Here is a 24,899-nt window from a genome sequence, read left to right as displayed (position 1 = left end):
TTGTGTATTTCAGAGGAATTCTGGAAAGCACTTGGAGGTAAAAAAAAATACCAGACTTCATCACAACTCTTGACAAAGGCTGAAGATCATCCCCCTCGCCTGTATGGTTGTTCTAATAAGACTGGCAGATTTATTGTGAGTATATGAGGGATACTTTCCTGTCTGTTTAATTATATAGTTTCTGGTATATTTTGCCTTGGGAGTCAGGAGACATTAAATCAATCTAGGCATCTGGCTTAGTTAGCCGTGCGTGGCAAGAGCTAGAGAGTTGACGTTTGGTGCTTTAAATCAATCCAAATGCAAAGGACAGACAGAAGAATTAACATGGCAGAAGTTTGCACGCAGAGCCTGCTCCAGCCTTGGACTAGAGGCCTGCAGATGCAAAAAGACAAGGTGTTTGCCCAGTCAAAAGCAATTGTGTTCTTGCAGAGTATTGCCAGACTGCTGTCATTTTGCTGAGAAAGTGCAGCTCAGTGCCTTGCCCCTTAGGTGTTTGATAGTGGTGGTGAGGAAAAGAAACGTCCCTTGCCAAAAATCCCTAGCAGCCTGAAATTTTCCATAGAGATTTAAGACATGTAATTACACCTTTAAGGTATTGGCCTGTGCTCAAGGAGGTAGGAAGACTTATTTCCTTAGCAGAACTGCCCATAGCTGTGCACTAGGTATTAAGTCTGTGATTCAGGCTTAATTACTTACCGTATTCTGGGAGGGCAGCACTGCGTCACCATTTGGCAAGGATGCACTAATTTTTAGGTAGGGGACATAGCTAGCTACCATCTCTGCAGTCTCCTTAAGGCATAGCCCATTCATTTGGAGAGGGATAAAAAAAATAGGATCCTTTAATAAGGACTTTAAAATCTTATGAGAGTAGTAAAGTGTATTCTTCTAACAAGCTTCTAAAACACTCCTGTGAAATACAGTAATAGGAACCAACCTCTCTATAATAGTCTGCTGGGAGCTATGCACTTGTTTGCTTTTTGTTTTAAACTCCCTCCAAATTCTGTGAAATCCCCTCTTTCCTGTAGCATTTCTCTAGTAACAGAATCACCACTGTTAGAGCTCACCAGAAAAGGTAGGTCAGATCATTCTGACCTTCTGGCCACCATAATACAGGGTGGTCTTTCGCACCATCTACTTACCATCCCTTTAGTGCTCCTACATGACCAAGAATAGCCGAACCCTCAGCAGTCCTTCAAAAGTAGAGGACTGACCACTAGCTACATTATTACCTCTCCTTCTCATACAGAATAACATTAAACTGCTTTCCTATCTGCCTGCACATCCTTGGAAGAAGGAAACAGACTGCCTTTCCTTTGTGGACTTAGTCAACCGTAATGTCCCATTATCAAGTAACTGGAAAGCTTGCTTGGATGTGTATTTCATCACTGAGCTCACCCACTGCAAACCAAAGCAGTTTCTTTTCCTTATTAATGAATGTAAGCTGCAAGAATATATCAGCTGATATCAGCTGATAGATGTAGTTTGCTTGGTACAGGGTGCTCTATGGAAGTTTCCCTGTCTCCTTCTTCTGGCAGACCTTGGTCCCAAATTAACAATATTCACAATTACAATGTAAAACTCTGCCACTCCTGAGGACATCCTATCAGTTCTGACAAACTGAGAGCTGACTTTACAGGACATGCAATTATGTGATTTGTTTCCTTTCAGTGAAACACCGTTGACACATTCATCAAATCAGTTTAGGGCTTGACCCTTTGGGATCAAAAAGAATTGCATACCAGCTTCTGGACTTACCCTTTTAAAAATATCTTTGCTCTGTGTAAAATCAGAATATCTTGATAAATCATTAAAAAACAAACACAAAAAAGCCCAACATAATATCCTTTTTAGATTGAGGAAGTCCCAGGAGAATTTACTCAGGACGACTTGGCTGAAGATGATGTCATGTTGCTCGATGCTTGGGAGCAGGTATGCTGTGTACTTGACCACCGCTTTTTGTGGTAACAAAGATAATTTATTTTTAACCACTTAGATCATAAGGTGGGAGGAAAAATAATCCTTGTGAGAATGGAAGAGGTTTTGTTTCTTTAAATTATACCAGAGGGAGCTATATTTTTTGAGCTATATGATGTGCTAGTGTGAACATAGACTATTGAATTTCCAAGCATAATGTGAGACCACAGCAGGCACTTCCCATCAAAACCAATGGAGGCTTCAAGAGTATAAGCCCCGGCAGTGTTCTGAAAGACTTTCAATAATGTTTTTGACCTTATCACTAAAATTTATTAATTTTAAAAAAGAAAGTTACTGCATAAAAGGTATTCAGAAGCCACCAAATCCATGTAGCAGCACCTACAAAAAGTCTTACTAGATAAGGGGATGAACACTAGACCCTTACAGAGATTTCTCCAGAAGAACTGGGTGGAGGGTGACAGAAACAATCTCCGTCATTTTCCCAGGTTCACTGAAAACTGAAAATGTTGGGAGCTTTTTGGATAACAGGCAAACTTGCTGCGGGTGCGGGGGGCACATATGTTTCTCACAGTATATTCTCTCTACTCTTACTCTCCCCTTGGAGGGAAAGGGGGAGGAGGTCACAGATCCTACATTTTGTCTTCTTCAGCCTTAAGGAAAAAAAGGATGAGGTTTTTGGAAACGAGAAGGAATGTCCAAGGTCCATGGGGGAAGGAGTGATGGGGGAAGGTGGAAAAAAAGGCTGAGGCTTAAGGAAAAAAAGGCTGAGGTTTTTGGAAATGAGAAGGAATGTCCAATGTCCATGGAGGAAGGAGTGATGGGGGAAGGTGGGTGGAAGAGCTGGACAGAAAAGAGTTGGGACATACTGACTTGGGTAAGAAGGAAAGAAGTCTGGGACATGTAGCTAGTTTCCAAAAGGATCCTTGACAGAAAAAAAAAAATATGTGGGGATTACAGATCGAGGCTCTGGTTGTTGGGTTATTCAGTGGGTTATCTAGCAGTTACCCTGGGTAGCATTGATCACAGGGCCCAAGCATTGATGCGCACGCAGAGCTCAAAACGAGAGACAGCTCCTGTTCAGTGTTTTTACCTGCACGTAAAGACCAATTTCCTTGGCAAATTGTAAAAGATAGCCATGGAAAAGTTAATTAGAGTTCCTTTCATCAGAGTGCATAAAGGTCCAGCTTTCCAGTATCAATAGAGCGGTGAGATTTCAGAGGATAGAACTACAGTATCTTGCAAGGGGAAAAAAAAATCATCAGCTGTGCTCTGCAGTCTTTTCATAGTGTATATTCTTTCTCCTAGTGGTATCAACTATTTTGTACTTTATCTGCTGTACACAACATCCTTAAAACAACATGGGAGCTATATCTTTCTCTCTGTTTGCAGGTTTTTGTCTGGATTGGGAAGGATGCTAATGAAACTGAGCAACAGGAATCCGTTAAATCAGGTAAATCAAATCAATTTGGCAGAAATCTGAGTGAAGTACCATCAATATTACTGAAAGAAGTGAAAAAGATGATGTAGAAGAAATCTAGTTATGTTTACAGTGTTTAAAAGTGTTACTGAGCTTATTAGGATTTAATCCTGGAGAAGATTATTTTCTCCTTTAAATGTGCTTTAAAACTCGTTGTATCTTTCTTATCTGTAAGTTTATGAAGGGTAAAATTAATCAAGATAGCATTACTAGGCTGCAGAGCTTTCTACAGAATATGTAGGAGAGCTCCATGAAAAGAAACTGCACTGAAAAGAGAAAGAATTTTAAAGGAGATATCTACTGAGCTGCACCCGACACTAGTGTATGTAGTCAAAGGAATGCCAACAAATCCTCAAGTCCTTACACTGCTACCCTTCACTGAGTTAAATTTGGAGGAGGAAATTCCAATTGCAGAACAAATGACAACTCATGTGGAGTGCACCTCCTTGAAAAATCACGTGTTATTTCTGGTGTGATTTCACATGGCTGAGTCGTTCTGACAAAGTTTGTGCTAAAAACGCTTGCAGATATTTCCCTGGAGCAGCTAGGGTTACCTAGCTGTGTTTCCAATACATACTGATGTCACATTGTGATGTCAAGGGAAACTATACTGGCTTTTACAAAGGAAAAAATGGAATGAAGCTTGTGCATCTGCACAGCACTAGCAAATTCTTCCTCCTGTTCAAGAGCCAAAACCCAGCCGTATGGCAACAAACTGATCAGAGCAACAGTCCCTTTGTTTTAACCTCATGGAAAATTCTTTCACTGGCAGCTGGGAGAAATCAGCAATTACCTGATCATTTCATTGCCTTTGAAATAATTTAACTGAATACTGTATTATAGTAGCCCTGGGTTCTTTCACTAGGGCTTTTAATGTATTTTTTATACCAAAGGAATGAACTAATATATTACATGTTTTATTTCCTTTCTGGTTTTAGCCAAACGCTATATTGAAACAGATCCTTCTGGCAGAGATAAGGGGACCCCCATTGTCATTGTGAAGCAGGGGCATGAACCCCCGACATTCACAGGCTGGTTCCTGGCTTGGGACTCCAACAAATGGAAGAACTGATCTATCCAGGGAGGCTCCAGCTTCAAGCCAAAGAATGATCAGAGCCCAGCTACTTTCTAGTGTTTTTAAGCATAAGCTTATGCAACAATATGATGCATCTGTTGTTACGCTTTCCTGAGCTTTGATATATTTCTGCGAATAACCTAGAAAGTCTTAGCACTGGGAAGGATAAATAATAGTTGTAAACTGGTCAAATGGGGTGAGTGAGGCTCTTCATGTAGTAAATATGGGAAGTGCTACCAATACTTTGTTTAATCTATTGATTCTTCAAATATAAGCTCTGGATCAGTTTATTTTAATGTGCTAAAGTGGGCCAAATTCTGCCTTCACTTAAAAATCCAAACTAATGCCACAGAAATTCCTTTAGATTAAGGTCAGCATAATATTGTGCAGAATTTGGCCTGATAAGTGACTAATTCTACATCTGTTGCAAGGGTAGGACTGGACATGATTTACTTACTAGGCAAAAATATTGCCACACTCGCATAAAATTTCAGGTGCTGCCTCATCCAGAGTGGAAGCTGTTTCTTGTAGGGGGCAAATAAGGGATGGGTATTTTGAGAAAGCTGTGCTTAAAATGTTTGTTTGTCTTGTTAGTAAATATATTTGGAGTTTCAGACTGAATGGCTGTAAGAATATGAAATCGACAAAGGTTTTTCTGAGGGACTGTCTAGCTTATTGTAATGAATTTCTTTAGATTTATCTCTGTGAACCACCTCCAGCTCCACCAGGTCTTTTTAACAAAAGCTCTTAAACACATTCTAGTGCACTAGTGCTTTTCTAAGTGGAAGCAGAAGAAATAACATCTTCAAAAATATGTACTCTGCCTTAACCAGATTGCGCTTACGCCATACTTTATCTTGGTTGCCTTACTCAGCAGTACTCAGTTCTTTTCCAGCATGCAGACTGTTCACCTTGTCAGGTGCAGGATGTGTTTCTACTCATTTTCTATGCGGGTCTTAGTCAAATATCAAGTACCTCAGGCGCAAGGAAACCCCTTGTTGCAGTAGCATTCCACATCCTGGGAATTTGGAGTGTGAGTACACACCATAGAATATGGCTTTCTCTTTTCTCTCAGACACAGTTATTTGGGCTTTTTTATTTTGGTGAATTTAAGAGTACAAAGTGGTTTTTATTTGTAATTTAGCCAGATAAGTCTATCTAAGGGCAGTGGGAAAAATTCTGCTTCAAATCTTTAGCACTGCTTTGATCACTTATCCTATAATACTTGTTTTAAACAATTTGTACAGCTGTAAATCATGTCAATGTGGCTTTTTAATGAAGGCATTTCAATGGTTTCATTATTCTTATAAGTTAGGTTGGAAAGTGAAATTTTAGACATTTTTGTATTTTTTTTAACATGATTGTGATTTTGAATCTGGGTAATGCAAAAGAGTGAATTTAGTCTGAGCTCCTAATCAGTATTAATGACAAAAGAATTGTGAAGCTAAGAGATTAATTATAGGAGTTTGTTAGCTTTAAATATTCATTTAAATCTCTGCTGATATCACTGGGCTGTATCTGAATGTAATTTCCTTTAAAATAAAATTACAAAAAACAGTATTCTGTATGCTGAGCTGACCTTCCTCTCTCTGACATATTGTTGCTCACTGCTTGCACTGATGTCTGGCAAAACTTCCTAAAAAACCCAGTAGGTACCTTCCTTTTTAGATGGACAATGCAATGAGAAGTTATTTGGTTTTACTTTGGTGCCGTTTTACCCAATGGAGAGTTAACTCTTCCCAACAACTTGAAAGTTACAAACATAAGTGAAAATCAAAGAACTGAGTGGTTATTACCTTGTGATTTCATCTTTAAGAAAAATTACCATTATTGTTATCAAACTCTTTGGCTTTGTAACTTTCTGCTTGCAAAAACTGACTGTAGAAATGACTTATAAAATAGGAGGAAGTAGGTGTATGTTTGTTTCTAAAGGATAGGTCTGGCTTTTTATTTGTGAGAGTAGATAAAGAGATGTCCTTCTCCTGCTGGAAGGAGCACAAAGACCTTTTCAGTTCCTCAGCTACTGCACTTCATGCAGCCACTGAGCAGCCTGTAATTATCTGATGGTTGTCTTCAACACGTACATATGATTCTTCTCATTTTTTTTTAAATAACAGTTATAGTAGCTTCTTAACCAAGGATTACACAAGATTTGCCCTACTTGTACATAAATATCTTCTGGAACACTGAGGGCTCTGAACCGGGCCAGTCTGCCAGCATATTCTGCAGCACTGTGAAAGCCTCTTTTCAGTTCCCTCACACAAGACAGAGGAGCTTTTGTGGTCTCCTGGCCTGGGAATTTGGGTTTACAATACATTGTGCTGGCATATTGATTACTGATGTTGAGAAGAGCGTTGAGAGCTTATAACAGAACAGTGTTCTCAACTGGGCTTTAAGCACAACAGCTGCTAGCAACATTGTTCTTGGATTTACTTGCTAGAAAGGAAGTTTATTTTTGATACATACATGTGCAGTACACACAAAGATGTATTTCTTTCTCTCTGAAGAAGAGGGGGAGAGGGAGGACAGACAGGATGGACAATGAGTGCTTGGAAATATTAAAGTTTAAGGTGTTTTCGAGAAAATATTTAAGCACATACCTTTATGAATACACATAGCAAACCTATCTGCCTTGTTTTCAGAATAAATAGAAAAAATTGTGTAGACGTATATGGTACAGTCAAGTTCGGTCAAGAATAAGCTATATCTTGCATTATTATCACAGAGTAAAAGTACATTTACTGTATTTGTAATGGCAAAATTAGACGCGCTGAGTTAGCAGTTTCATTATGCTACCGAAGAGGAAACATTCATATGTTCTATTGGTTGTAAATACAGCATCATTTTTCATCTTTGTTTTATAGAAAGATGTTAGGAATCCTTAGAGCCAACAGGACATCATAATACTGTACAGTATTGGTAGTTTACATAAAATAGCATAATCTTAGAATGTAACTACAGACTGTACACAGGAGAGGAGCCAGCCTCTGGAATCACTCCTCTAAATATCCATTTTGACCATAGCATATAGTGCTATATAGTATTAGATCTGCTGTAAATGATTATATTAAATGTAGCTAAATTCAGTTGAACAGTTTCATCTCTTGCCAGTTCAGACTCACATAGGCTTCACCTGCAACAACAAGAAAATGAAGATGGTAGACAGTGGGATTGTGGTACTATCCCTCATAGGAGAACTAAGCAATCATACAGAAAATGTTTTGCTTACTGGACTATAGCAGGAGGTGCTCTCAGACATCTCTATAGGCTACAGGAACGCTTCTTGTTATAAACTTTGTGATCTTCTTGTAGTCTTCATTTTTACTGCATCTAAAAAGGCAAAAAAAAGCCAAAACAAGCCCATTATTTTCCATGGACTGAAGTTGCTCTTCAGACTCCACCTCTTTATAGGAAAGCTTGAAAAAAACCCCCTCAAACTTTGCTTTAGAATACAGTTGCTTCCTCAGCATCCCACTGAAGTTGTGCCTTTATGGCTTAATTGAGCCATAAGTATATAAGACAAAATTATTATCTCATAAAACCAGAATTAGATACTACTTTAATGTGCTGACTCTCTACATCCTTGCTTTTTCTTTTTTAAAGACAATAATTTTATCTTTAGATAAAGTACACTTTTCCCTTCTTATGGCTAGGAATTTTGCTGCTAAAATCAAAGGAACTTCTGATTTCATTGAAAACACAATCAGATCTTTAATGCACTACACATCCTTAATGTCTCGTTACGTCCCCTCTAAACTGGCCTAAAGTTACTTTGACCTCCTCTGACTATTAACTCATTACCTTATGCTAAAAATCAATAAACTACACTCACTTCAATTAAAGCTTCCAAGGTGCAAGAGGGAGAAGGGAGACCAATGGGAGTTGGGAGGCCCACCATGCCATAAAATCAGTTGATGACTGTTCTGGCCCTTCTCCTCCTGCATGTCATTTTCCTCTTGACATTAAAGCATATTTGCATTACAGGGGGAAAAAAAAAAAATCTGCCCCTACAGAACATGTAAGCTTGTAAGCTGATTTTTATTTTTCTTCTAAATAATAGCAAACTGAGTTATTCCAGGGGAGCAGATAGAAGGGGAGTCAGCCTGTACCAAGCTTCTTCCTAAATGCATCCACACTTCCATCCTGCAAGTGCTCTCTCCTCAAAAGGATGCTATGTGTGTACCGAGATCCACAAGATTGTACCTTTTACCACCTCATTTAATCAGTCAGCAGTGAAATGTGGGCCCCCAGGCACATGAGATGAAAGCATCAAGTGAAAACATTAGTCTTTATTTTTTGGTAGACTACAGATCAGTTTCTCAGAAAATGACCTGGAGGCCCAGAGATAGGCACATTTGCTTTAGCAGCAATAATGCTTTGATTATTCTAACAAAGCCTCTTGACCAGTGCTAGAAGAGCACAGCTCTCCCTGCTGCTCTTTAACAGATTTCACAGGGGTGACTCAGGGTGATTTCATGGCCATTGGCAACATTAACATAAGGGCTGAATGCAATCAGGTGATTTTAACGTCATTTACCTGGCAGTTCACCGTGCTTTTTGTTGTCTGACACCCTCCCTACAGAAGAAGCAGCTACAGCAACAATCCTGATTAAAATAGACCATTGCCAGGAGGAATCTAAGACAAATTTTCCCCCCAGGCTTACATTTTTAGAGAGGTGGCTCAGAAAGGTCACAGGTTTCTTGTAACAGGCATGGCAGCACAGCTGAGTCCCGTTTAACCATCTGAGTGGGGCTGTAGGTATCTTTGTTGGTGCCAAAGATTGCTGTCCTTCCCACTGCTAACCAGCTGCTCTGCTACTGGACTTGGGTGAGGAGTTAGTTGTTGTAGTAGGGAGAAGAGACAAGAGTGGCAGTGAATGTCCTATCAGCAAGGACAACAGGCAAGAAGCCCACTCCAACAATCCCCTACTTTTCTTGCTAGATAGTCCCAGTCAACAGTAGGTATCTCGCACACCTGCGAGGGTTATTAGTGCCAAACTGCACAGACTTGCTTAGAGCAAGATTAGACAACGAGACAAGCATGATGTCTTGGAGACTTGCTGAAGCATGGGTGCAGCTCCACCAACAGAGGCATTGGGGCAGCAGGGAAAGGGCAGGAGCCAGCTCAGCTGAGAAGTAAAGCTTTTATGATAGAACACAGTATGAGCAAAAATTACCCCCCTCCCCCCCAGCAAGCAGTACAATTCAGGGTTGCTTTGTCAGAGCACTCTGTAAGCCGTAACTACAGGTGCACCTGCATCAGGTTCATAAGAATTCTCCAGACCAGGAGCAGCTGCTCTGGGGATAGTAAGTGTGAGGGGAAGACAAGGCTCTGCTGTGTTCACAAAGGAATAGCAAAACCCTCAGGTGCCTCTTTACTTTGACCTGGAGAGTGAGAACATTTCCTTTTAAAAGGTACGTCCGATCTCCCATGTCCTTATATTTTTCTGCTGCTGTTGTTAAAGAGACAAGGCCTCTCTGCAGTACAGCTCATTTTGTTTCTGGCAAGTGTTACTTTCTGGGTGACTGAAAGACTGTGGCTGTGGATAATGTATTGGATCTTCTTTCATTACTGAATTATACTGGGTAACAGATATCCGCTGACATGGCTTCAATCCAGAGGCTGAGCGTGAGGGGTCCTGTCCATGGTAAAGTATCTGAACTGAGAGGACCAAAAAGTGCCTGCTGACTACAGATGGAAGGATGAAGATAACTGACAAATATCTTGCTTGTTTGGAAGCTTTGGTTCTGCCTTTTAATGGTATCTCCACTCTTGAAATATCTGCCAGCTGCTGCTATTGGTTTCACATAAAGGAGGAATTTCATAGTTCTGTAACAGTGAAAGCTTGGAGTTAGGGACTCTGTGGTGACTGCTAATGGCTATCATTTTATCTCAACTCTGAATTATCACAGGTCTGAAAAACACAGAAGGATATATATGCTTTATGTGCTAGACTGCTGGGCCTTCAATCGGTCCTCAGCAAGGACTCAAAGATCAGTGATTTGAGGGGACTGCAGTGGTGCTCACCTAAAAAACCCTCTATCTGAAGTTGCGCTGAAATGAAAGACCATGCAGATGTCAGTGTCCCTAAACAAAAGGGCTGGGCTCTGAAGTGAAACTTAGCAGGTAGGGTCTCTAAGACTTAATAACAGGCTTTCATGGAATGACCTATGGTTTCAGAGGCTTTCCATCATTAAAATAGGAGGAAGGGATGCAACCATTTGTCCTCTTTAAAGCTTTCTGATGCTTCCTTTGAAGATTCAGATTGAGGTTGCATGTACTCATGAGCTGTATGCATCATATATCTATCATATTACTTGCCATCTGAAATCCAAAGACTTCAAAGCATGAAGGATTCCCTAAATAGTCCCCTTCTGCTTACAGTATGTCCATGCTTTTTTTTTCCTTACATAAAGAGATATTATTTGTTTTATTTTCCTTTTATATCCCAGCAGTAGAGAGGCCTTGAATGGAATAAGTAAATTGTAAAAAAATAAGATTACAGTATCCTGCTGCTGCTTCTGCTTCCTAGTATCCTGCGCGGACTCTTCCTTCATCTTCCTTCTGTGTCCTGTCCTGGTAGAGGTGTAGAAGGTGACATTCAAAGATGAGATGAAAACTGCAGAGCTTACCCTTGCAGAACTCGGAACTACTGGCTCTTGCAGTACTGTCTTCATTTACTGGAGTTAAGTGATGTGATTAAAATCTCAGCTAAACAATCTGTTCCTAAGTTTGTTTATTTGCCTTCCTTACTTTGTTTAAAGCCTGCGAAGTAGTGTGGTGTGCCCATGACAGCCAGAACAGAGGAAACCTATATTCTGATAAAAAGCTTTGATGTCAACATAAGGCTTAAAAATTTATGTATTTAAAAATTAATATTATTGCGGCTTTTTACATAACTAGAATTTACAACTCTAGTGGCAACAGCTGTTAGGTGCCAGATTCTCTGAAAGATTTCTACTCTTTCTCAATATTATGCAACTGGAATGTATAGTGTGGTTTGTTTGAATCATATTCTCTGTGAGATGAAAGCAAAAATGATTTTGCAGAGACAGCTTTTATAAGGTCTTCAAAGTGAGTTTATTATTGTTTCCATGCAAGAATTGAAACCTAGGAGTGTGAAAGAAAGCTTTCTGCCTAGCACGCTCGTGATCAGCTTTTGAATCAATTTTCAATTGACTTAGCTTTTAAACTTTAGCAAACAGTAAGCCAAATCTTGCATTCAGTGAACTAATTTTGAGATTTACTGTTAACTTGAAGACATGGTAAGCTGATAAGACTTAAAAATTCTAGACTATAGCTGAGTGATGAGCTGTAATTACTGCTCCCCACCCACACAATGTTTGTCTTCCCTGAAACCTTGGTTCTTTCATCCTCCTCTTTTCTCTACTTTGTTTCTTCCTCCTTTTTTCACCAGCCATAATACATAATACAATAGCCATAATACAAGCTTGTGAGCTCCCTAGGATAAGGGTTGGTTTTCCTTTGGCTATGTTCATATAGCACACAATAATAGGCTCAGATTTCTCACTGAAACTCTTAGGTATTGTGACTGAGAAGAATAATTACCTTTTTTTGCTGAAGTTTTAGAAACTGCAACGAATACCCAGTACTACATGAGTATCAGATGCCCACTGTGTCTCCACATAAGAGACTGAAACCTTCATGCAGCAGTTCGGGATAGGTGGTGAAACTGTCCATGACCCTGGGGGAAAGAACTCCTTTGGCTGCACCAAAACTTTGTAGTTCTCATCACCTGCAGCCAAACAACTCTGTTTAGCCTTGAGAAAAATCCAATCTAGAATGCTTAGCTGTGGTTCATATTCTGCAGACTGATGTCTACTTTTAATACCAAAGCAAGGGAATACTTGCTCTTTCTACTCCCTCCTGTAAAGCCGATTTTTAATACCCTTCTGTTCCAAAACAGAATTTCATGTATTGGTCAAAATCCAAACATGTTCAGAGGCTGGATGCAACTGGCACACGCCTGGAAAAGCGGTAGACCTGCACAGCTACCACTACATCATGGTTTGTGTGTGCTACACCTTGGAGCACTGTTGGCTTGGAAGAGGGGAAAATGCAAATAAGTCTTAGCTCAAAACTCCTAGTCCCCAGTAAATCTGCAAATGAAAAGCCAGTCAGCAGTCTGTCCTTCCTTGCAAGCAATGAATTGGGCCATGTATCATTCTGAGTGCAAATTTATGTTTTATTTTGCTGGGCCAGATTATTTTCCCCTCTGCACTTCAGATGCCTGTTGACGAAAAGACAGACTACAAGATCTGTCCAGTGACACAGGTTTTGAGAACTCCTCACAAATGCCTCACAGCTATAGTGCTAAAATGAAGTGACTGGGAAAGACTTCTGGTAGGGAGTGAAGCAAGCACTGTGGAGGATGAGACTAGTGGACTGCACAGATGCTCAATGGACCTTAATGGTTTTCTACGGTTTACAAAACACCAAGTTAATTTATCTGCTAAAGCATATATTGTGCTGTTTATCTTCAGGAACATTGTTAATCTATTAATTACCTCATTAAAGAAATTACAACTACACTTGACCTCAGTTATCTGACTAAAATTCTTAATAAATTGTTGCCTTCTTTAAAAAATAAAAATAAATCCTCCCCCTGTATCTAGGGAACCAGCAGGTCTTTCTTTTTACTCATCTAAGAAAGAAATGCTTTCAGAAAGCTAGAGAGTAGCTATACTCCATACATTTGTTCTGTGGGTGACCAGGAGTTACAAGGAGCACTTGCAAGCTCCTATTATTAGGAGCACTGAAAAATCACAGAACAGTGGTTGGAGAATATCAAACAAATTGTTTGTGCCCTATTTCATTGTCTTAGTAGGGTTTTATATTAGTTGTTGCCTCTGTACACCAAGCTCAAGGAGCTGTGGCATTATCACTGTATGACCTACAGCATTACACACTGAAGCAGAGACTTTAGGTTTTTCACAGCCCTGCTGGGAGTTTAGGCGTATCTCCCATAAAATTTTATTTCCATACACTGTAATCTCTGTGAAATCTGTTTCTATTGCTGCTATGCCTTTTTTAGGAGAGACAAGCAACTGAATTTCCTCTTCAAGGCATGCACTTAACTTGATTTACACAAAGTTATTACAGATCAACAGCCTGCTTGATTTTACAGTGGACCCTGCGCATTGGATGGGCATCTTCACTCAGCTGTTGCCAAAAGGGTCCGAATACATCCAAGAGCTAGCTGTGTGCGCACCATACGGGCACGTGCTCCCTGCCCCTGCCAGCTGCAGGGACAGACCGGTCCTTGCACATTAGTGGAGCTGCAGACCTTTGTCTTTTGTGACCGTCTTTGAAATTCTCTCATAGCAGGTTTCAGTGCACTGTGTCATTTAAGCATTTAATTAACTGTATGCTAAGTCCCACTCTGTGAACTAAGTGCTACACGCTTCTTCCTGTCCTTGCACTTCCTTTTGGATATATGCAGTACCTGAAGGACAAGACATAGCTTTTAAAAAAGTAACTGTTGCAAGTGGGTGGATTATTATGAAATAGCTGGCTTAAATGTATGTTTCATCCCACAAACACTTAAGTCAGAAGTCTCAGTCAGAACTTGCATCTCTTTTTCCACTACAGTCAATCAACTGAGATACAAATTCATCAAAAAATAAGCCTTCTTAGTTCTGATATTCAAGGTATGTTTGTTTATCTGATCTTTTGTAATTCCAGCAGATCTCAGCACCCTTATAAATGTTAAATACTTATACAGCATTTAGAAAGTTCTTCAGAAAAGCAAAAATTTAATTGTATTTTTCTCTCTTCTACATTGTTACTCTGTGCTAGCAATATCGCAAAGCAAACAGCAGTATCTGATATACTAGTACTATTTCCATTATTATTCTGGAGTGGGGAAAATACCTTCACATATTAAATCTAGCTAAGCAGGGAAAAATAAAACAGATACTGCTCTTGTATTTGAAATTGTAGTACTTTTAATCTGCTTGCAAACTGTTTCCATTGTACTAAAGAAAAGTGATACATTTAAAAACTGTGCAACCCTCTTCAGAGGAAGCATTGTGAGGAGATGGTAGCTGATACTGAAATCTCAGCTTGATAGAATTTTAAACTATTTAGAATAACTCTGGCGTACAAAAAAGCTCTGAAGTGCCCATGGCTTTTCTGGGGGAAAAAATATTGGGGAAAAAAAAAGCTTTTGGAACCAGTGCTGTAACTGGCAAGATTTTCAAATACTAGCAGAGTAGCCCAGCATTCTTGGCAAAAGAGTGTGTCTCACTCAAGTCAGTAGTTCTAGGAAAAAAACAAAAAAACCAAAAATAGTGTCACAAACTCGGGACAGGGGGGCGGGGAACCTGTTGCTGTGGTGAACATAAGTACAGATGTCTTTGATCAGTATAAAACTATTGAAGAAAATACGCAAGCCAAGGCTGTAAAGCTCATATGTAGTATCACACATTGAACACTTTTGAATTTCTCATGGTGCAGGCGTCTTACCTCACATACTAAAGGATTAAGGTAGGAGTTATTTTTTCCATTTATTAAAGAAACATCTTTGCTCATTTTTTTTTTTTTTTAGTTTCAGCTGCTTAGTGAAGTAGAGGTAAGGAGACTGGAAGCTAAGGGTACCTGCAACAATAATGCTTTTTTCTGCTCTAAATCTGCCCCATAACTAGTTGTATATCTGGGTTTGGATTTTGTGACTATAAACTTTGTATCATATGAAGACAGGATTTGTGCTTAATATTTATTAATTACGGCTGCTATTAAATGAACAATCAGTATGGTAGAGTTTTGCAATACAAGTCCTTAATACATAGATGCTGTTTGGGACAGCTGTCCTGCTGTTCCACTTGATCTCAGGAAGAAGGTGCGTTACACAACTGCACGTACAGAAAGCGGTCAGCCTGTTCCCTGTGCTCTGCAAACCTGGAGTCACCACCATTACAGCCATCCTATCAGAGGATGAAGGAACCAAAATTCACAGAACTCAGAAGCTGAAGATTGTAATTTTAACCTCCCTGAGACAACGCTTGCTCAGTATGTCTAAGAACATTTATGAGCTAGTACCATTTTTCAGCTAATGCACCTAAGCAGCATTGAAGATGCAACTCAGCGTGACTGTCAGCATCAAAGAACAAGGCTGTTTGTTTGTTAGCCTGCTATATGGCATAATGTTTATTTATGAAAATGAAAGCAGTAAAATGTAAATGTTAGACTTCATGTGAAGGTACGTATGAAATAAGAATAGGTTTAATTAACTGGTCTAATCAGAGTCGTAACTTTTAATTGTAACACACAGCAACTCCATCTCCTACTGCTCTAAGCTTTGTTATTTATTGTGAGGCAATAAATTAGATTTTCTACCACTGACTACTTTTTAATAATCAAAGCAAAATAATTCATGCAGTATGTAAGTTATCATAAAAGAATTCAGCAGACGTAGCAAAGATGATAAAAGGCTTCTTTGTGCAAAACATTTTGTATGTCAATTTAAGAGATGGTCTTAAGAGCAAAACTTCATGTATTGCAATTTGTCAGCGATTTCATTGTTATTGCTTATTTTGAAAGGGGTTCTCAAAATCCATGGTGAAACTGCTGTAGTATTTTATGTAGGAACTTGATATTCTTTTAGAACCATGCGACATGTCAAAGCAATACTGTTTTAGCTCTAAGCTTAGATCTAGGGTATGGTTGAAGAGGAGTAACTTCAATTTTTGAATGTACAACCAAGCTACAGTTGATTACTGTAATAATATTAAACATTATTATTATTACATACACATTAATACATATTACCTTAACCTAGGTCTACCATGTCATTGTAATGAAATGCAATTGATTTTCCCTTTCATGCACATTGAGAAATCTGCTCGGTTTCCACACGGAGCAGCGAGAATTGGTGGTGTGAGGTTGCTGACATAGCTCTTCCATGAAGACCGAAGTGTTGGGATCCCGTCACTATATGCCAGCTACCTGTAGCTGGCAGTGCATTGTCCTTGCAATAATTTCATTCTCCTTATGACTTCATTCCTTTGTGTTTTACAACTAGTTCAGCTCCACAATGCAGCCAGTTTCTTCCTCTCCCTCCTTCTGCATTTGCTCCTGTCCTTTACTGTTGTATAGTTCTGCGTGTATCCCTCTGCATCTGCACTACATGGGATTTGGGTAATTTGTCTTATGTTTCACTTTTGATTTGCATGCTACTCACAACCCATGGTGTTATTAAAAAATAACTGCTAAGGTGATTAGCTATTGAACTGCATAAGAAATGTCATTAGCCTGTTCTACAGAATAATGGTATTTAATGAAAACAAAAGGAATATTGTGCTGACCTCGTCAAGGAAATTCAAGGCCACTGACTTCACTTTGGAAAGAATTTCTCATCTGCTGTGTCACTAGATGTGGTTGTATAACAGTAGTCATATCTACTTGAATGGAATTTACCTTTAAAATGACCAGCACTAAGTGAAAGCTCTGATTTAAAGTCTTGCTCCAGCGAACCTCTCATGAACTGCTAGCTTTTAATTTTCATGAATTGCTATTTCCATATGAAAGATGGTTTCTTGTGAAGTACACGTGCAGCCTTATAAGTGGATGTTTGATAATCCTTTGTGTTTTTGTTATCTTGGCACTGTGAGATAGCTCCTGCAGCGCATGAGTTGATGTGTATTAAAAGGTAACCTAAGTCTCTGCTGGGTAATACTATTAAAATTTCCAAGAGTGTTCTCTTTCCACTTTATGCCGATTCTTTCTTGGCAACATTTCAAACAGTTTCAGGTCCATATCCCTAATAAGGGCTACCTATTTTTCTTGAAAGAGAAAGGTTTGTCCCAGGCTACGTTTTCTGTGTGGAAAACATATGTAGACTATACGTATGAAACATATGTAGAAAACAATATATTACCATTTACCCTAGTAAACTGGTATCAGAGAAAGGAGAGAAGGTTTTTAGCCCAGAGAAGCTGAAGTTGCAGTTGTTTTCATGAGCTAAGGCATGCTGAGCCAGAAGGAACTCAGAGCTGTAAACAAGTTAGATAGGAAGTGAGAAAAGTATCAGTATGTGAAATGACCCCAACACCTTCTGATTTTGCATTACAACGTCTGCACATGGCTCAAGCCTTTTTCCATTGTTTCCTCATACATGTATCTTGCAGTTATTTTCACTTGTCATCTAGTAACAGCCCACTCCCCCCATTTAGCTACATACTTGAAAGTAAGTATACTTCTTGGTGTACACCTCCTTCATTCAAGACTTCTACAGGATAATCAAAGCCTTGCTTCACCCTTACTTTCAATTATCAGAGGTTGAATGTGTCAGCCTTCTTACACTCCCACTAATTTAGATACCATTACCCCTTCATAACACCTGGAACAGCCTGCACGTTTGACTTCTAAAGTAGCGTGAAGTACATGGGAGGAGTTGATCAACTTGGATTGTTATTTAATAGCTGTTTTGCAGAAATGCCTACAGGCATTAATTAAGATCAAGGTGCTAAACACCAAGAAGACTTACAATGAAAAATAGTTCCTGCCCCAGAGAGTTCATAATTCACTTTATAGCAAGTTACAACTGGCAGATGGGATAAATTAACTGTAGACAGGGAAAGAGTAGAACAATCTACTTCTCCAAGCATTTTCTGGACAGTGTGGATCATTTTCATGTATATATTTACAAATACAGGTATGCTCATTTTGCTGAAGATTTTCATTTCTCTCTGACCTTAAAACGATCTCCCTGATGTCATAAAACTCTTCTTCCAAAGAAACGCATGATCTACGAGATTCCTTCTCCACCTAGTGTGTTGGATGTGCTATACTCATCACCAGCTCTGTATCCCTCCCATTTCAAGGGCACCAAAATCTATTGTTATGTATTGACTGCTTTTCAGCAGAGGAAGAGATAAAGCCAATCTTTCCACATTTTAAAATTAAAATGCCTCCAATAAAAGTAGGAGCCGGCCCATATCCCTCCTTGTGGAATTAATTGTAAAACATGTTATTATAAAGCTGTGTTAAAGTGTGAACAGATCTTGGTAACAATCAGACATTAAAGTTCAGAAGACTGTAATATCTAATAGGCTTATTTTTCCATTAAAAATAGGGAATACTTAATTTTGTAGGTGGAGATAAAGGTCAATTTGAGTTATTTCAGCTTGTCAAGTTTTATGAATAAATCTATTATCTCTAGTAATATTCCTTAACAAGGTATTTCTATCTGGCTTCCACCAATTTTAAATTACTGAAAACCTTCCATGATATAATTAAGGCCCACTTTTACTGTCACTATAAATGCTTTTCTATTACCTTGTATGGTGTGCCATTCTTTATGCTATGCAAAAGTAGTGTAAAATACTGCCAAGTCAGAAACGTTACTAGTTGGCCTTAGGGGTAGTAACTTACCCCTACATTTTCACAGATGTAAAATCACTTTCCTATACAAACAGGCCATTTCCTCCAGAGTCATCAGGATGTACATAACTAACAAAGATAAAAGCAGTGAAACATTAATCTCAGATGTAAGCAAATTAGAATTTTGCTATTTTTAGTAGGACTATAATGGGTATCTTAACACCTTAATAACATGAAACCTTGCCTCCAGCACACTGTGGAATTTTTGTTGCTATACACTGTCCTTTTACTACTGAATTAATCTCTTTTATACATCATAATTCTTTGTTGTATTAAATTATAAAGTACAATGCTTTCAAAGGAAAAAAAAAAAGAAATGTGACTGCCAGAATATTCTTAAAAATTCATCCCTTTTCAGCAGTCCCACCAAGAAATTTTTAAGTGCTCTAGAAAAAAAGCAAGATTAATATTGAAAATGTCATTTTTCTTTTACTGGAGCCCAGCTGGTCAAAGACTTGGATGATTGTGGTACAAAATAGAGAACACATACACTTGAACAGGAGACTTCAGTAGCACAATAGCTTTAGTTAGCAGTTAAACGTATGCTTTGATCAGAAAGGTTGGTTTATTTAATTTGTATCTAATGAAGGGTTCTAGATGAAGACTTTTCCAGTATGCTCTGCTCTGAAGTCAGCATTTCTGGTCCCTTTGTGTGCTACTGGTATTTTACACTGAGCTGGTGTACATCCAACACAGGCAAAAGTAATCATCTATGTTGCCACAGCTGCATAAAAACTATAGTGGCAAACACAGTAAGTGAAAACAGCCATGGGAAGGAACAAAATGATAGAGAGACAGCAAGAATATCTGAGAGGAAATACTCCTCCAGGCCTCTTCTAAAACCTGTATGCTCTGGAAACAGTAACATATGAAAATGTCTTTTATTAGACACTAGTAATTAGTTCTGACTTTGAAAGACTTCACTGCTCAAATCAGGCTTAGATATTAAAACACAGAATCACTTAACATATCCTTGTGCTGTGGGAAACCTTCCTTGGAACTAAGCTCAGTGACGTTTACGTTCATTCAGCCCTGAGCACTGCTATCTCTATATGCCAGGTGTCTAACAGGACCATTTCATCCACTCAGTTCTTCTCACCTCCTCCCGGACTGTTTGTCTCCCGTTTCAAGGGGACAAGCGAGAGGCAAGACGAGTACGGTGAGAACACAGAGCCGGGCCGGGGACCACTCTTCCGTACGCAACAAAAGCAAGAACCCCCACTCAACAGCACTTCCCTCTCACTTCACCCATACCGGTGCCTGCAGACGTCCCAGGCGGTGGGCGCAAGGCAGCCAACGGCCTTTTCCGCAGCCGCTGAGGCTGTGGCCTAGAGCCTGGGATACTTGCTGCGTCACTCCAAGAGATCGGGAGCCGTAAGGCAATTTATCGAGGCTCTGACGGCAGCACCGCCCGCACTGCAGCGCCCCGGCCTCCCTGGGCAGTGCTCCTCACCCCGGCCCGGCCTCCCCACAACCGCCCCGCCACGGCCAGGGCCGCGGCCGCACCTCCCTCCTCCGCGCCGCCGGGGGGAAAGCGGCCCGCCAACTGCCGCTTTGAAGCCCGTTGCTAGGCGACGGGAGGGCACGCGGCGCCCACGGGAACGGCCGCTGGTAAGGGAGGGATGACGCAACAGCCGGGCGAGCGGAGCAGCCTCAGCGGCGTCCCCTTGCCGTCCCGGGCAGGCGACGCCCGCGCCGCGCCGGGCCGGGCCGGGCCGGGCCGGGAGGCTTTCCCGGGGGGGCTTTCAGCGGGCAAGGGCGGCCGGAGAAGGGCGTTGCCGCCGCCCCCGCCGCGGGCTGCGCACCGCCGGTGGTGGCGCAGGTGCGCTGTGAGGCGACGCCGGGCCGTCTCCCAGGCCGCTGGGGGTGGGGCTAGAGTGACAGCACCCGCATCCAATGTGCGCACGCGCCTCCGGCGGAGGGGCGGGGCGCTGAGGCCGTCGGGGCGCTGAGGCCGCCGCAGGGGGCGAGAGGCCGCTGGCACCGCCCGCCCGCGGGAGCGGAGGGCGCGCCGGCGGCGGCGGCAGCGGCGGCTTTCCCCGAGAGGGCCGTGTAAGGCGGTGACTCCGCTCCACGGGGGGCAGAGGGAGGGGCGGGGGGCCGCTCAGGCAGGGTGTGGGCAGAGAGCTGCGCTCCCCACCGCTGCAGAGGCCGCAGCCCCCTTCCCCCGCCGCAGCGTTCGGCTGAGGACGGTAAATACGGGGTTCTCGATGAGTGGCCGGTGCCGCTGGCCAGTAGGCGAGGCGGAGCGCGCCCTCCTCCCCGCCCCCGCCGCGCGGCGGAGCCAATGGGGGGCGCGGGGCGGAGGCGCGCGGGGCTAGGCGCGGGCTGGGAGGCGCCTCGCCGCCAGATGCGGGGGAGTCGCGGCGGCAGCGGCAGGAGCGGCGGCGCGTGTGGCGGACGCTGCGAGCGGGCATGGGGTCGCGGGCTGCTCTCGCCTCCCCGCGCTGAGGGACGTGCCCGCCGGCGGGGCCAAGCGGTAGGCGAGGGGCGGCGGTTGGCGGGCTGGCGGCCGCTGTGGCGGCGGCGGCGAGGGGCGCAGGTGCCCGGCGAGCTGCAGTGTCGGTAGCGGCCGCCGCCGCGTCGCGGGGCGGCAGAGCCCGCTGGGCCGGGCGGGGGACGTGTGGCGTTCCGCGTCGCGCTGCCTGCGGCCGCCTCCGCAGTCGGGGCGGCGGCGCTGGCCGGCGCGTTGCGGCCGCGAAACGCCGGCCGAGGCGGCGGGGGGTCAGCTGTGGGCTAAGGCCGCTTGTGTCGTTGGCAGGATCCGAGCCTAGCGCGGCGGCGAGCGTAGCCGTGGGAGCCGGCCTCTGCTCGTGGCAGCCCGCTGTCACCTTCTCTTCTGGCAATGGGGAATGGACTCTCGGACCAGACGCCGATCCTCTCCAGTCTGCCCTCTTTCCAGAGTTTTCACATTGTCATCTTGGGACTGGATTCCGCTGGAAAGACGACCGTGCTCTACAGACTGCAGTTCAATGAGTTTGTCAACACTGTCCCCACCAAAGGATTTAATACGGAGAAAATCAAAGTGACGCTGGGCAACTCGAAAACGGTCACTTTCCACTTCTGGGATGTAGGTGGCCAGGAGAAGCTGAGGCCGCTGTGGAAGTCGTACACAAGGTGCACCGATGGCATTGTGTTTGTGGTGGACTCTGTCGATGTTGAGAGAATGGAGGAGGCCAAAACAGAACTTCATAAGATTACTAGGATATCGGAAAATCAAGGAGTGCCTGTCCTTATCATTGCTAACAAGCAGGACTTGAGGAACTCTCTCTCCCTTTCTGAAATTGAGAAAATGTTAGCGATGAGTGAGCTGAGTTCTTCAACTCCCTGGCATTTGCAGCCTACCTGTGCAATCATTGGAGATGGACTCAAAGAGGGACTGGAGAAACTACATGATATGATAATTAAGCGAAGGAAAATGCTGAGGCAGCAGAAAAAGAAGAGATGAGTTCTATTTTGACCTTTCTATTTTAGAGTAGTTACATGGTCAAAATTTGACATAAGACGGCTTCCAAACCCAGGCCTGCTGGTTTGGATGCCGTTACGCTTAGTTACGTTAAACAATCAGTTGCACAACCTTGCCGTGTGGAAGGCTGTGCAGTTATGGAACTTTTTTTTTTTTAATTAGTCTCTTCTGAGTTTTATGGCTCTGCATTATTTCAGAAGCCCTAATAGATGATGTAATACTATCAGGAAATGGATGGGTGGGTATATGTGACATGGATGTCTAAATAGCCAAATAAAATGAGGGTTTTCTGCTTAGTGTTGTATTCATATGTTTGAGGGTGCCCTCTACAAGCAATTTGCATTGAAGGTGTTCTGTGTTTCCGAACTTTAATGCTCGTAAGTGGAGTGTTTAGGTGAACATTATACAGCTTTAAAAACATGTATGAAGCTAGTAACCCATTATTTCGAGAGGCTGTTTTTTACCTTGTTTGGGGATTTCTATGAAAGCTTGGCTACATGTGTAGTTTTTTTAATTTGGCACTTTCTGAAACTGAATTGTTCAGTTCAAATACTTGAAATCTAAGTGCTGTGGATTCTTCAACTGATAAAAGAAAGACTTTTTGATGAGTAAGAAATGTAAACAACACACTGGAGCATGAAAAAGTGGTTTCCCAACATATAGCATGTTTTTGGTATGTAAGGTTTTTTTATTTTTTAGAAGTAGCCATTCATCATTATACAGTGCTAATCAGGTTTAAACTGTTACTCAAAATTAGTAATTTATTTCTGAATTATGAGTATTATGTCCTCCTACTATCAAGTTACAAGTAAATTAATTGCAGTAAAGGAGCTACAGAGAACAACTCTGGCTGTTGTGGTTCTATCCACTGCAGCATTCTTCACTCCACTGGTGACTTTTCTGGCAATAAAACAAAATTATAATGAAGTAAAGATGGAATTAAAATTAGCAGAGCACATCTTGTATCTCCCCAAAATACCCCATTTTATTAAAGTGGTGTTGCTATGTCACTTTCAATGTATGCTTTTTTCATTGTGACTCTTAAAGTATTTTGTGGTTAGGAATGTAATAATGCTTTATACACAAACATTTGACACTACCGGGGGTGGGGGGAGTGGGGGGGTGGGGAGCGGGGGAAGAAGATTTTCAAGATTGGCCTGTGTTCTGCTTTAATTATGCTTTAAGCTGTTCTTGTTTACAGAGAGTGCAAACAGTGTTAACTGGGCTGGATAGTGCTTGACGGAAAAGGGAGGGTAGATTTTCTTACTGGTACAGAGCTTCAAGTGACTCTTTAGATACTTGGCTAGCAATTAAAAGGGCTAAAACAGAGCCTGGATTTTTAAGACTAACTTTAGTGGTGCTGTAAAAACTCATCAGAATGTTAGATTCTCTTTAAACTTTTGTTGGAGATACCAGATTTAAAAAAAAAAAAAAAAAAGGCAGAATCTATTTCCTCCTTTTACTCAACCAGCAAAGTAATACATTTTTCTTACCTGCTGCCATGTATCAGGAGGATGACAGCTACAAACCTGAATGTCAATCAATGTAACTTAGATACGTTTTAAAAAAAAAAAAAAAAATCAAACTTTTTAACCAGCAGCTGTTTGTCCAGGAGGTAACCAAAAATGCACTTTAGTGTCTTCAATAACTGAAAGTGACAGCTGTTTGGTTTGTTTTTGTTGGTTTTTTTTTTTTAAATGACATCTTGGTCCTTTTTGAATAAACTGAAGTAGCTTCCAGTGGAGCTTTTGTATGTTGGTTATATATGTACCTGCACTGGTGACATTGTAAGTCACTTACTCAAGTAATGTCTATATTTATAGAAATGTGGATGACTTCTTAAACCTCAATAAACAATTCAAAACAAGCCTGCAGAGAGAAGGTGTCTGACTTCTTCTACTGCAGTGGTACATTCTCATCAACCTCTGTGCGCGTATTGATTCTAATAACAGTAGAACTATTTCTGTTGAAAACCAAAGTCTTATAAATGTGGTGAGGCTCATAAATGTCACGGTGTTATAAATTGCGGGTATCTCATTAAAAACTTTAAATCAATGGCATGTCTGTATATTCACAGAAGAAATATTAACTGCAGTGACTCTGAAGTGATGGATCTTGCATAATTTGAAAAATCTTTTATATAGCTGAACCTATTTTGTGTTACGTGCAGTGTTTGATAGGTGATGTTGGGCATTTATCACATGTATTCACAGGTGGTACTTAGTTTAGTATCTTCAGGCTTATATATCTGAAGCTGTCTGAGGGATTCACGTGTACTTAAGCCTTGGGTGAATTTCCTCGGATTTTACAGCAGTGAGTAGAATGTGGCAAGAGATATGGAAGCTTCTAATTAGTTTCAGGACCTGAACATAGACAAGACAAACTTTATTTAGCCTGCAAATCAAAATTGCTAAGTTTGAACAAGAATATCAAAACCTATCTCTCAAAAACCTCGTCTTTTCATTTCTGTTTATGTAACTGATGGCACATCAAAATGTAGATTACTAACATCAGTCTTGAGAAAAAGCTGTATTAGTGATGC

At 41.4% G+C, this 24,899-nt stretch overlaps 2 protein-coding genes and 1 long non-coding RNA gene across 3 annotated transcripts in view; 2 read left to right on the top strand and 1 right to left on the bottom strand.

The window, feature by feature from the left end:
- SCIN (scinderin) overlaps positions 1-6,047 on the top strand; it is a 53,112-nt gene extending 47,065 nt beyond the window's left edge. Inside the window, exons 13-16 of the mRNA XM_069774281.1 lie at positions 14-135; positions 1,852-1,929; positions 3,325-3,385; positions 4,351-6,047. Of these exons, the coding sequence (XP_069630382.1) occupies positions 14-135; positions 1,852-1,929; positions 3,325-3,385; positions 4,351-4,484 (395 nt within the window). The 3' untranslated portion in view covers positions 4,485-6,047. The remainder of the gene's footprint in view (positions 1-13; positions 136-1,851; positions 1,930-3,324; positions 3,386-4,350) is intronic.
- An 868-nt stretch (positions 6,048-6,915) lies between these two features.
- LOC138682821 (uncharacterized) lies at positions 6,916-20,367 on the bottom strand. The gene is made up of 2 exons (XR_011322732.1): positions 18,883-20,367; positions 6,916-7,817 (listed from the first exon to the last, which is right to left on the bottom strand). It is a non-coding gene; the product is annotated as an uncharacterized lncRNA (long non-coding RNA).
- Positions 20,368-21,211: 844 nt separating this feature from the next.
- On the top strand, positions 21,212-24,224 carry ARL4A (ARF like GTPase 4A). Its single transcript, XM_069774268.1, has 2 exons — positions 21,212-21,370; positions 21,653-24,224. Exon 2 carries the CDS (start codon positions 21,737-21,739, stop codon positions 22,337-22,339), a length of 603 nt encoding a protein of 200 aa, XP_069630369.1. The 5' UTR covers positions 21,212-21,370; positions 21,653-21,736; the 3' UTR covers positions 22,340-24,224.
- Positions 24,225-24,899: the final 675 nt, after the last annotated feature.

The sequence above is a fragment of the Haliaeetus albicilla genome, chromosome 2, assembly GCF_947461875.1.
Source record: "Haliaeetus albicilla chromosome 2, bHalAlb1.1, whole genome shotgun sequence".
NCBI lineage: Eukaryota > Metazoa > Chordata > Aves > Accipitriformes > Accipitridae > Haliaeetus > Haliaeetus albicilla.
The sequence above is the reverse complement of the archived record's forward strand: the minus strand, read 5'-3'. Positions and strand labels throughout refer to the sequence as shown.

Excerpts from the sequence above, each read along its gene's own strand:
- ARL4A (XM_069774268.1), top strand. The coding sequence starts at position 21,737 with ATGGGGAATGGACTCTCGGACCAGACGCCGATCCTCTCCAGTCTGCCC.